The sequence below is a fragment of the Heterodontus francisci genome, chromosome 4 (genome assembly GCF_036365525.1).
Source record: "Heterodontus francisci isolate sHetFra1 chromosome 4, sHetFra1.hap1, whole genome shotgun sequence".
Classification (NCBI taxonomy): domain Eukaryota; kingdom Metazoa; phylum Chordata; class Chondrichthyes; order Heterodontiformes; family Heterodontidae; genus Heterodontus; species Heterodontus francisci.
The window spans coordinates 177,634,323-177,647,631 of NC_090374.1; the positions used below are offsets into that span (position 1 = coordinate 177,634,323).

Below are 13,309 nucleotides of genomic sequence, written 5' to 3' on the forward strand. Positions count from 1 at the left end.
GATTATGTGCTCAAGTCTCTGGGATAGGATTTGAACCCACAACCTACTCACTCAGGTGAGAGTGCTACCCACTGAGGCACACCTACTGCTGTAAGTGACACTTAATGTCAGGGATAAGAAAAGTCCATTTCTTATGTTAAAGCTAAGGTCTTCTCTCTGGTGATGGACCAACAGCCTCTGCTCAGTCAGATTCCGTGCAATAGACAGTGCAGGCATCACCGCTAAATATATCCTTCAGACAAGAACACAAGAAACATCAAGATTCATTTTGATTAATAAGCACTTCAAATTCAAGTGAAGAATCACTACAAGCTATGTGGGAATATGATGTAGTGACAATGATAGACATGTGGCCTAAAAATAGTGAGGACTGGGCGCTAAATATTCAAGGATACAAAGTGTTCAGAAAAGATAGGGAAGGAAAAAAAGGAGTTGGGGTGGCAGTACTGATTAGGGAAGACATTGTAGTGTTGGAAAGGGAGGATGTCTTTGAGGGGGCAAAGACAGAATCCATTTGGTTAGTGTTGAGAAGCAAAAAGGGTACGATCATGCTATGGGGGTATTCGCTAGGCCTCCAAATAGTGTGAGAGAGATAGAGGAGCAAATATGCAGGGAGATCACAGAGATGAAGAACTATAGAATGGTGATATTGGGGGCTTTTGTCCCAATTGATATTTGCGTAATTAATGTTTGTGTAAAGGATAAAGATGGGGGGTGTGGAGGAATTTCTGAAATTTGTTCAGGAGAACTTCCTTGACCAATGTGTCCTCGGTCCAACTAGGAAGGAGACATTGCTGTATCTGATGTTGGGGAATGAGGTGAGCCAAATGGACCAAGTGTATGTGGGGAGCACTTGGATAAGAGTGATCATCATGTCATAAGGTTTAGATCAGTGTTGGAGAAGAGCAAGGAACAATCTAAAGTAGAAGTTCTAAATCGGAAGAGGGTTAATGTCAGTGGGATGAGAAGGGATCTAGCCAGGGTAAAATGGAACCAAAGATTGACAGAAAAAACTGTAACAGAACAATGGATGATCTCTGAGGAGGGGATGTTTCGGGTACATGCTAGATACATTCCAACAAGGGTGAAAAGTAAGGGAACCAAAGCTTCGATGACAAGGGAGATAGAGAATTTGATGAAACAGAAAAAGAGGGTATATGATGCAAACCAGGTGAATTCTTCAAATGAGAGCCAGGCCAAATACAATAAGTTGAGAGGGGAGGTGAAGAGGAAAATAAGACTGACAAAGAGAAAATATGAGAATAGAATGGCAGTCAACATAAAAGGGAACGCAAACATCTTCTACTGGCAAGTAAATAGTAAGCGGTAGTCAGAGGGATGATGGGGCCTATTAAGAACAAAGAGGTTGATATCTGCTTAGAGGTGCAGGGCAAGGCTAGTACTTTCTGTCAGTGTTTACTGAGGAAGATATTGGTAGAAGTGGAGATGGTAGAGGTACCTGATGAGGTGAAAATTGATGGGAAGGATGTACTAGAAAGGTTGGCTATGCTTAGAGTAGATAAGTCACCTGGTCCGGATGGCATTCATCCCAGGTTACTAAAGGAAGTGGGGATGGAGATAGTGGAAGGGTTTGCCATAATCTTCCAATCTTCCCTAGACATGGGGGAGGTGCCAAAGGATTGGAGAGTGGCAAATGCGACACCCTTATTCAAGAAAGGGTGTAAGGACAGTCCTACAAACTACAGGCCGGTCAGTTTAACATCAATGGTGGGTAAGGTTTTAGAAACAATAATCAGGGAAAAAATCAACAGACACTTGGAGAGGTTTGAGTTAATTAAGAAAAGCCAGCACAGATTTGTAAAAGACAGATCATGCTTGGCTAATCTAATTGAATTTTTTGATGAAGTAAAAGAGAAGGTTGATGAAGGGAATGCAGTGGATGTTGTCTGTATGGATCTTAAGAAAGGGTTTGATAAAGTACCACATAAAAGGCTGGTTAACAAAATTGAGGCTCATGGAATAGGAGGGTCAGTGTCAGTTTAGATTTTAAAAATTGGCTTAAGAACAGAAAACAGCACGTCAGGTAAATGGTTGTTTTTCAGACTAGAGGATGGTAGACAGTGGTATTCCCCAAGAGTCAGTGCTAGGACCATTGCTTTTTTGATACATACAAATGACTTGGAAATTGGAATACAGATTAAAATTTCTAAATTTGCCAACGATACCAAACTTGAAGGTGTGGCAGACAGTGAGGATGATAATAATTGACTGCAACAGGGCATAGATAGGCGAGCAAAATGGGCAGACAAGTGGCAGATGTAATTTAATACAGAGAAGCGTGAGGTGATACATTTTGGTAGTAGGGATAGGAGAGGTAATATAGACTTAAAGGCACAGTTGTAAAGAGTGTACAGGGACAGAGGGATCTGGGGGTTCATGTGCATCAATCTGCTGGTGGCAGGACATATTGAAAATAGTTAGCAAAGCATATGGGATTGTGGGCTTCATAGAGGCATTGAGTACAAAAGCAGGGAAGTTATGATGTACCGTTTTAAAGCTCTAGGTACTAGACACAATACTCTAGTTGTGGCCACCACACTGTAGGAAGGATGTGAAGGTCCTTGAGAAGGTGCAGAGGAGATTTACAAGAATGGTTCCAGGCATGAGGGAATTTAGCTACAAGGTTAGTTTGGAGAATCTGGGGTTGTTCTCCATGGAGCAAAGGAGATTGAAGGGAGATTTGATAGAGGTGTACAAGATTATGACAGGTTTAGTTTGCTTAGGCAAAGGAAAGCTGTTCCCATTAGCTGATGGTACAAGATCTAGGGAGATACAGATTGAAGGTTTTGGTCAAAAGATGCAGGGAGCATGTGAGGAAGAAATTTTTAATGCAGCGAATGGTAATGACTTGGAACTTGCTGCCTATGAGAGTGTTGGAAGCGAAGATGATAAATTATTTCAAAATGAAGTTGGATGGGCACTTGAGGGAAATAAACTTGCAGGGCTACAGGGATAGAGAGGTGGAATGGGACTGACTGAATTGCTCTACAAAGAGCCAGCATGGACTTAATTGGCCAAATGGCCTCATTCTGTGCTGTAATGACTCTACCATTCCATGACACATTTCATTTGCTCCTTGCATTTATTCCACGAGAACTGCCTTCATGATATTACCTGTCAAACGCTTTATTTTTAGGAAAGGGGAGAAATTCCGTGATGCATTTTCAACTCAATAACGTTTACCTGATGTGGGTCTATCTAGATCACCGCCCCATGCATTTGTAAAGATAGGAATATTTCATGAAGATAGAGAGTTTTTAAACATGACAGCACTCGTTTGAACACACATGCCGTCACTCTTTAATGCAAAAAAAAATTTATGAAATTGACCCGTGATGTGATTTTAAAAAATTGTTTTCACCTCCAGTAATCGGGGCGGGGTGGTGGTGGGGAGAAACGTTGTTGAAGATATAGCAATACTGTCTTGTATCCTTGACTGTGTGAGCAAAGGAAGCAAGACACTTTGAGTTCACTTTTAATATCCCCCAGAACACAATGGTCTTAAGAATTGAGTCCGAAACTTGAACCAGGGAACATAAATTCTGAATGTTAAGATCTCATTCCTTGAAAGATCAAGTAAAATGAAATTGGAGTTTGAAACCGAAGATACATTTCTTGGACCTTGAAAAGTTTAGTTTGGTGAACACTCGTAGCAATTAACAACACAACAAGCAAAAGACAGTTTGCCACATTTTATGTGACTGCAGCATGTAATAATTTCCATAAAAGGCCAAATATAAGTGCACTGTCTAATTCTCAGTAAGCTTTTCTGTTAAGCCAGTTGGAGACATTTGGTTACTGCATGTAAACAAGCACAGCGGGAGACATGTTATTTCTGCACTTGTGTACAAGCTCAGCTAACTGGTACCCTGAACTAAAAGGCAATTACAGCTGGAATAGATTTTATTCAGTCGGAAGGAATAGGTCATCTTTAATCCTTTAATTGATAGTCTGTACATCTGCTAACCATATTCAACATTGCAAGTGCAAAGTGTCAATGTCAGCTCAATTGGTTGTATTCACCTCTGAGTCTGAAGATTGTGGGTTTGAATCTCTCCAGACTTGAACACATAATCTGGGTTGACACACCAATACAGGACTGAGGGAGTGCTGCACTGTTGAGCTGGTGTAGCTTTTTTGGACGAGACATTAAACTGAGGCCCTTTTTGCTCTCAGGTGGACAGAAAAGATCCCATGACACAATTTCTAAGAAGAATTAGGGGAGTTATCCTTGATAACCTGGCTAATATTTATACCTCAAACAACATATCTGTTGTTGCTGTTCTGTGGGAGTGTGTTGTGTGCAAATTGGCTGCTGCTTTTCCTACATGACATACTTCATTGTCTCTGAAATGCTTTGGGGCATGCCGAGGTCATGAAAAGCGCTCTGTAAGTGCAAGATTGACTTTCTTTTGTTGTGAAATGATGTAGGCAAAGTTACTTTTTAAAACAATGGAGACTTGGCCTATTTTGGGTTGAGGTAGAGGTTTTGACAATGAGCAGCTACACGAAAGAAAAGTCAGAGTGGTGCTTTTTTTGCCAGATGCCAATTCAGAGAGAATATTCCCTGGCCTAGTACGATCAGCTCTATCTTTTAATACAGCAATTCAGTGGCAGTAGAAAGCAATGCTGTTACCTAGTCCAAATGTCACAGCTCCGCTGGGGTTGCTGCCTTTCTTTTCTACAGAAGTAGAAATTTTATTTTTTTAAATCTGCAGATAAAAAAGGCAAAATTTAACATAATCGCTCCTACAGTGCAATTCCCACTTCAAATTCATCTGCTAACACCCCTGTGACATGCCTTGGGAGGTTTTAAGGCGCTTAGATAAATGAAAGTCGTCGTCGTAATGAAGCAGATGTCATGTCCTATCTGAGATTTGATCTGTTCATTTTTATGACTCAAAGTACTTTTATGTCTGATATCAGCAGGCTTATAAATAACCTTCAGGAAAATTAGACTGGTGTGTTTATGATATTAGTGACAGCTATCAGAGGCTACATCACAGCAGTGCTGTTCTAGTGGGTGTACTGTACATCATACATGAAATTTATTTCTGGGGTGATTACATTTTTATTTGGTGCATTTTGGAGTAGACTCTTTGAGCAAGTTTTCCAAGTTGGTGGCAGGAATCTCTCTGTCGACAGCAGATTTGGAAGATTGCAGACAAGCTGCCTGTGATTTTTCAATCTGTGCCCCAGTGCGTGATGCGCCCTAGCACTGTGTACACAGAAAATCACCCCCTTTTCAGATAGAAATATTTTATGATTTGTATGTTACTTCATATGAGAGAATATATCTCTCTAAACTGAACAGAAAATATTTATAACAGTGAGTAAAACATGTTGTGGTGATCTGTTTCTTGCAATACTCAACTTGTTTTTTTAACCTATATATTTCTGCTGGTGATTTTAACAGTGTTATGAAGGTGCTTCAATTTTTATAAGGATATTGTTTTATTTGGGAAAACTGAAAAGGATTCCATGGATGTTTTTTCACTGGGGTCATTGAAGGGACACTGAGAGGTATTGTTTGAAAACAACTTTTGCTGGAAGTCACCTGTCTTCAGATAAATACCCAGCAGGGGCTTTTTGACTTGGAGAAGACATTTACAGAGAAGTGACAGGTCAAGATTTATAGGGGTCAGGAGGCTTGACTTTTGAGATTGTTTTTGGTTTCACTTTGGACAGTCAGTTGGAGTTTGGACAGTGTACTGAAAGGAATTTAAGAATCAAACTGCCAAAGTCAAAACCCCAGCTCAGCCTTTTATCATCTCTTTGAGAAACTCTTTGAAGCGAGTGTATGAAATAGAGAAATGGATGCTGCATTCCTCCTGAAAGGCTTTCCAGAAACCACTGATGCTGCATTTCACCCAGAAAACCTGCCAAACTGATCTTCAACATCACCTGAAAAGAACTGTTCTAGAAGGATCCCAGTGGCAGCCGTCTACATGTATTTGGGATGCCAGACCAAAAAATGGACAACTGACATCTTTCCATATATTCTTTTTTTCTTCAAGAATTAGCAAGTATTTGGCCAAAGTATTCTTTTTTGTCACTGAGCTCTAAAGAAAAAATCTCTATTTTTTGGTTAACCGGGGTGTGTGTGTGTGTGTATGAGGGGCTAAGGTGAAAATGGAATTTTCATATTTCAATCTGTGTGTTAATGCTTTGCTTGGTTACTGGTTATGTCTGGTTTTATAATAAACTGATAATTTTGTTGTTTATTAAAGAAACTTGGTTGGTGGGTTTTATTCTGGGCTAAAGAGTAGAGTCTATGATTGACCATATTGGTAACTGAGTAAACATTTAAAAAAACGTTGTGATTTGTGGAGAAGTGGAACTAGAAAAGACAGTGCACTCCTCCCACCTCGGTCGTAACAGGCAAATGTGTCTCATATTTGTATAATATTCCTTTGCCCAGTTTTTGTAATGGAGGCTTTATGGTGTTTATTTAAATAGTTAATAAGATCTCTATTAAAATAGTGGACTAAGAAATGGCATACCAACCCATTAAACATTCACTAATGTGACTAAATTAATTCCTAGGTTTTGCTCTCTAAACTAAATTTTGATTGTATATTATAGGATTTAAAAAGCTGTTTATTACAGTGACAGTGATGAAGACCTTACAGTCTTCATCATAAGATCATCAGCTTGTCCTGATGGCATCTGCCATTGGACTCAGGATCTGGTGCACGTATGCATTCCGTGAGAGGCAGCCCCATTTAGGTTTTCCCAATTCTGCCCTCTGTAAACTTGAGATCATCCAAAACTCTGCTGCCCATGTCCTCACTTGTACCAAGTCCTGTTCACCCATCACCCCTGAGTTTGCTGATGCACATTGGCTCCTGGTTAAGCAACACCTCAATTTAAAAAAATTCTCATCCTTGTTTTCAAATCCCTCCATGACCTCATACTCCCTCTCTCTGTAATCTCCTCCAGCCCCACAATCCTCAGAGATATCTGCACTCCTCTAATTCTGGTCTCTTGAGCATCCCCAATTTTAATTGCTCCACCATTGTTGACTGTTGTCTTCTGCTGCCAAGGGCCTAAGCTCTGGAATTCTCTCCCTAAACCTCTCTGACTCTCAATGTCTCTTTCCTCTTTGAGACCCTCCTTGAAACTTACTTCTTTGGCCAAGATTCTGGTTATCTGCCTTAATATCTATGTGGCTCGTTGGGATGAAATTTGGCTTTTTAATACTCCTGTGAAATGCCTTGTGACTTTATATTACGTTAAAGGTGCTATATAACTACAAGTTGTTGTTGCTGTTTGAAATGAGGAGTGAGGTGCTATTGTTTAATCCTCATCAACAGTTAGCCGCTAAAAATGAGATGTGGATATTTTTCTTACACCCAAGTATACACTCCAGTACACAGCGTCAGAAGGACGGCAAACTTTAGCTCCAAAAATAAAAAGTGAGATTACTCAACCGGGGCTCCACGAGAAGGGTTCAAGGGATCCGCCAAAAACTAACCAGAGAACGTGTAGCATTCGGGCCAGGTATAGTCCGTCTACGCCTTCCCCCAGTGACTTTTTAAATCCATTGTTGAGCGCCATGACCATTCACTTCAGCCAATGGTCAATAACTGAGCATCATCACTCACACAGACACAAGAAGGCTCGCAGCTGCAACACGTCACTACAAACCCCACCTGAGCCTTGATCTGGTGCCCAGCAATAAGTTTCACATTACCTAAGTAAAACAAAAATAATAATAAATATATATGTTTAATTGAGCAACTAATTATTAAACAGTAAAAGTGCTTGTATTACAAGGACATCATGGAATGCTTTTAAAATGGAAGTGGGGATGGGGGAGGAGAAGCAAAAAGGTTGAGAAAAAAGAGGAAGAAAGACTTGCATTTTATATAGCGCCTTTCATGATCACTGGATGTCCCAAAGCATTCTACAGCTAGTGAAGTACTTTAGAAGTGTGGTCACTGTTGTAATGTAGGAAACGCGGCAGGTAATTTGTGCGTAACAAACTCCCACAAACAGCAACATGATAATCTGTTTCTGTAATGTTGAGAACCCTTGCTATATACCATATATACCTTTTATATCACTATACACCCGTGTACCAGGATGACAAAGCTGTTGTACAAACGAACGTCTGAAAATTGTAGCAAAACACTGTGGACGCTGGAAATCTTAAATAGAAACAGAACACACTGGAAAAACACTCAGCAGGTCAGGAAAAACCTAAGTGGATACCTGATCAAACTTGAGAAGGGAAACAGAAAGCAATGAAGGTGAACAAGGTAAAAGAGACAAGTAGAAATCCCGTCAGGAGAGAAAGAACAGAACTTCTTCAAGGTGGGGGATTCCTGGAAGAGAAGGCGCAATGAATTAAACACTAGAACTGAAGCAAAATACTGTGGATGCTGGAAATCTGGAACACAAAATGCTGGAAACAGTTGCTGCCTGACCTGTTGAGTGTTTCTGAAAAACTAACTTAATTTTCAAATAAAGTTTAAGATCATTAGCAAGATCTTCCCCGCTCCACCCACCCACACTCCTTTTTGCCATTGTTTCCCCCACTCTCCTTCACTGTAGAGGTTTAGGAGCAAGGAGTGGAACTGCCAGGCCTGTTACAGTTGTTGATTAAAGTGCACTTTCAGCAGGAGTCACTAGTTAGTGATCAGGAGTGGGAGCCAGAAATGAGGAAGGGGGCTCCCCTTTCCTGACCCCCCTACTTGAACTAGATAACTCTGCACAGATCAGGGATCAAAGCCAGGAGCCTTTCCTGTTCTTTAGGTAAACAGGGAAATGTGAACAGTTGGCAAGAAAACAAATATGATCTTTGAAAGAGAACATATCACTTTAAGAAAATAAACATATCTCTTGATAAAGCTGTATTTCTATATCTATAAGTAACCCAGGCATGTGCTCGATCACACACACATGTGGAGAGTTCAAATATTAATCTTGGGAAGAAAAAAAAAGAATGTGATTTTATTTTGCTGCTGAATTACTGCCGACTAAAGTTATCCTTTCCATGATTGTTAAAAAGTCTCTCCTGTGCACAGTCTAATCCGTTTAACAGTCCATCTCAATATTTTGATTCTTTTCCATTTCATTAGTGACATGTCATTGCAATGTCTTGTGGTGTGATCACTAATGAATTGTACATTTGTTAAACTGTCTATATGGAGCAGAGTGTTGTAGTCAGATATTGCTGAAGCAAAGCCCCTTTTCTCCCTGGTGTTAACTTTAGGAGGTGCTCATGAAGGATTGCAACACCTGGGCCCCTACGGCAACATTCCCAACATTGTGGCAGAACTTACTGGAGATAACATACCAAAGAATTTTAATCAAGATCAAGGCTACCCGGATCCACCTAACCCCTGCCCATTGGGAAGAAAAGGTAATTCATATTCCTCAGGAGAGCCATTTACTTTTGATACAAACATCTAAACAAAACAGCGACTGAACACTTATAACAATTCTTCTATTCTTGTTATACTATATTTTTATATGTTTTAGTGTTGCTCATTAAACCTCACTGTTGATGTCAGCAAGACTACTTCACCGCTGTTCATCCAAGGCTAGGTTTGCTCATGATTGAATGTAAGATTTCCTACATGCTGGTTCATACTTGTATCTATGCTTGGATATTGCAGTTATTATGATGCCAAAACTGTTAGATTTCACAGTTATTACTCCGAAACTGAGAGCAACTTCTGTCAGCCACACTCACCGTTAAATGCGGAAATTCAGAAGTTGCAGTTAGTGATTCCCCCCTGCACCACATTGTATGTTGTTGAAGTCCTCACAGGGGGAAACCTTCAGAAATCACTTGAATTGATGTGAACTTCCACTTTTTATGCTCTAATCTCATTGTAAAAAACCCTGAAAACATCATGCCTTTTTGAATGAGGTGTAACTGGGTTTTTAATGGAATACTACTTCATAATTACTTGTGAACAACCTCTCTGGCCCTAAAAAAACTAATTTCATATTTGTGGAATATCAAATTCCTCCATTATGATAAAAAAAATCCTTGAGATTTTAATATAAAATTTATTTTTAAAAAAGGTGTAAGATAATTCAGCTTCTATGTTAATCTTATGCGTATGTCCTAATCTTTATTTTGCTCTCTGGAAAATGATTAAAAAGTGAAGGATAATCAGTGTGTTTCACTTCCTGGTTTGTTGCCTGTGAGAAATTTTCAATATAAAGAAAAACAAACAAAAAAGGTGATTGGCTGCTTAGCCTGCTTGATGACATCACTGTTACTGGATGCCAGAGGTCCCCTATAGTTGGCGCCAGGATCAAAATTCAGGACTATGAAATTGACGCATCTATTGAAAACAGAAAATGGGATTATTCTGAGCAATATCTATTCAATATTTTATAAGAAATCAACCAATGGCTCATCAATGACTAAGTTGGTTAAGGCAGGCAGTAGCTCAGCCATACAGCCCAAGATGGTCTGTTTCAATGAAGTGGTTACATTTTAGGGAAAGGTCCTTACGTCCAACCGGACAGTATGGGATAGGTGAGAAATTCGTTCACTCAATCTGTTCACAGCCAAGCAGAGCTTCAGACTCAAACAGCCCTGACTCCACTGGGTGTGTCATGGAGGATCAAGCATGTGGAGCAATCCCGTCCAAACATCCCCAGGAAACCGCCCTTGGGAACCTGTGCCTCACAGCTTGAGCTGTCCCTTGGAAATTCCCTCCAGTGCCATTCCTCATTGCGCAGAGGGATTTCCTATACGGCTGCCCCTGCGCTCTCCACATCCTCTCCCTCGTCTTCTGTTCGGATATGTGCCATCTTGTAACCGTGTAGAGCTGTCTACTCGAGATCTGGGGTGAAAAATGTTAGCCGGGCCTGTCCCATCCAATAGGTTTCTAAGCTTCTTTTCGGACTTCTAGGCTGTAACTTTCCTGGATTGGACGCGGCCGTGTTCCATATTTTTGTACAATGTGAGCAGTCACTGTCCCTCTTCCACTGTGTGGAGGGGCTGCTCCTCAACGTATGGCTCCACCTCAGTCCCACATTCCTGATCTTTAGTCACCCGGTGGAATGAGTGAGGGTTGGGCAGGTCAAAGTTTTTCTCATGGGTCTCCTCCTGGGCCTGGCCAAAGTAGTTACTCTGGCTGCCTGCCTGCCTCTCTTCCACAGCCTGATACTTTGTTTTATGGTTAAGTTCTTTATTATTTCTCCTGCTTTGAAAGTAAGAGGCACTTTTGTTCAGTTCTTGGTTGGTGACCCTGGGGCAATGCAGTGTCTCCTTATTGATTATTTTAGATAAGATTTCATATTTAAGTTATAAGTGCTATTGAAAGCCCTGATTCATTTGATGGTGCACATTGGAGCTGCCTTGCTTGCTTCATCAATTGAAACTATTCTTCAAAGTAGCCATTGGCAGCAAAATAAATGGTCCTTAAACATTCACTCCATCCACCAACGGCACACAATGGCAGCAGTGTGTACCTCATGCAATGCAGCAACTCGCCAAGACTCCTTTGACAGCATCTTCTAAACCCATGACCTCTACCACCTAGAAGGACAAGAGCTGCAGACACATCCGAACACCACGACCTGCAAGTTCCCCTCCAAGACGCACACCATCCTGACGTGTAAATATATCGCCGTTCCTTCACTGTCACTGGGCCAAAACCCTGGTACTCCCTCCCTAACAGCTCTGTGGGAGTACCTACACCACAAAGACTCTGCAGTACCTTCTCAAGGGCAACTAGGGAAGAGCAATAAATGCTGCCTTTGCCAGTGGTGCCCACATTCTATAAACGAGTATATAAAATAAATAAGTAAATTAACAGGGTTCAAACTGGTATCAGAGCATGAGATGATGAAATATTCAAGAACATGTATGATTGCTTTCAGCTACTGACGGGTGCCTGGAACATACTCCTGACACAGCCAAATTCAGCAGTGAGTACCAGGTCCATCAACATCTCTTTGATCCACAGCATGATTACCCAGCAATGGGGAAATGGGTAAGCACTAGAATAGATTCTATTTCTACTGTATTTCAAATCCTGACTAGACATTTGTAATTACATGTGTACTCTGCATGTTATTTGGACAACTTGTTTAGCTAAACTAACTAAATTATGATAGTGTAACCATTTGATCTGTTGACTCCAGTCGCTGAGTGAATCTCAGGTGAGAGCAGTCCCACCCAGTTGCATGACACCTTTGTATCCAATAGCACCTTCAACATAGTAAAATGTCCTAAGATGCTTCACAGGAGTGTTATCAAACAAATAAATTGACACCAAGCCACAAAGAGAATATTAGGATAGGGATCCAAAAGCTTGGTCGAAGAAGTAGGATTTAAGGTGTCTTAAAGAAGGAGAGAGAGGTAAAGAGGTGGAGAACTTTATGGGAAATTTCAAAGCTTAGGGTCTAGGCAGTAAAGGCATGGCCACCAATGGTGGAGCAGTGAAAATCAGGGATACGCAAGAGGCCAGAATTAGAGAGCAGAGAACTCGGAGGATTGTAGGACTGAAGGTTACAGAGATAGGGTGGGGTGAGGCCATGGAGGAATTTGAAAACAAAGATGAGAACTTTAAAATCAAGGCATTGCTGGACTGGGAGCCAATGTCTAGCGAGCAAAGGGATGCTGGCTGAATGGGACTCTTGGTGCGAGTTCAGATACGAGCAGCAGAGTTTTGGATGAGTTTTACTTTACAGTAGGAGTAGATGGGAGTACTACCAGAAAAGCATTGCAATAGTTGAGTGTAGACTTAACAAAGGCATGAATGAGGGATTCAGCAGCAGATGAACTGAGACGGGGTGGACGTGGAAGATGTTACAGAAGTGGAAGCAGCTTCTTGCTCTCCTCTCTGGTGCTACTTACTCTCCTTATCTTTAGTAGATTTCTTTCTCTCAATATTTACACACTTAAACTGGATTTTCACCCACTGCTAAATTTTACATCTTGAACTTTGCCGGACAATTGGAAAAAGGATGCTCTGTTATTGGTGGATTTAGGTTCCCAAAGTTCAAGAAGCCAAACCTAAAGACAGAGTAACTACAATTGCTGTGTAAAAGTAGGCCAATATAACAAAATACAGCATTAGGGACTGGGCTGAGAACCCAGAACTTGTGGGCTGGATATGGTGGCAAGATGTAATCTGGACATTCCAGCAATAGAAGGTGATGATGGATACAAAGTAGTCCCAAGCCACTCATGCTCAAATGTAGACCTTGGTTAACATAGCATTATATGGCCTATGACACAAGCTCCAGCCTAGGATGTTCAAAACTTAAAATTCAGTAAGGAGGTTTGATCAAGTAATTTTCTTTTTAC

At 40.8% G+C, this 13,309-nt stretch overlaps 1 protein-coding gene across 1 annotated transcript in view; it reads left to right on the plus strand.

Moving 5' to 3' along the window:
* Positions 1 to 13,309, plus strand: part of LOC137369437 (neuroendocrine protein 7B2-like) — a 35,442-nt gene that overhangs the window by 8,236 nt on the left and 13,897 nt on the right. The window contains exons 3-4 of the mRNA XM_068030642.1: positions 9,242 to 9,391; positions 11,878 to 11,990. Coding sequence (XP_067886743.1) covers positions 9,242 to 9,391; positions 11,878 to 11,990 — 263 coding nt within the window. The remainder of the gene's footprint in view (positions 1 to 9,241; positions 9,392 to 11,877; positions 11,991 to 13,309) is intronic.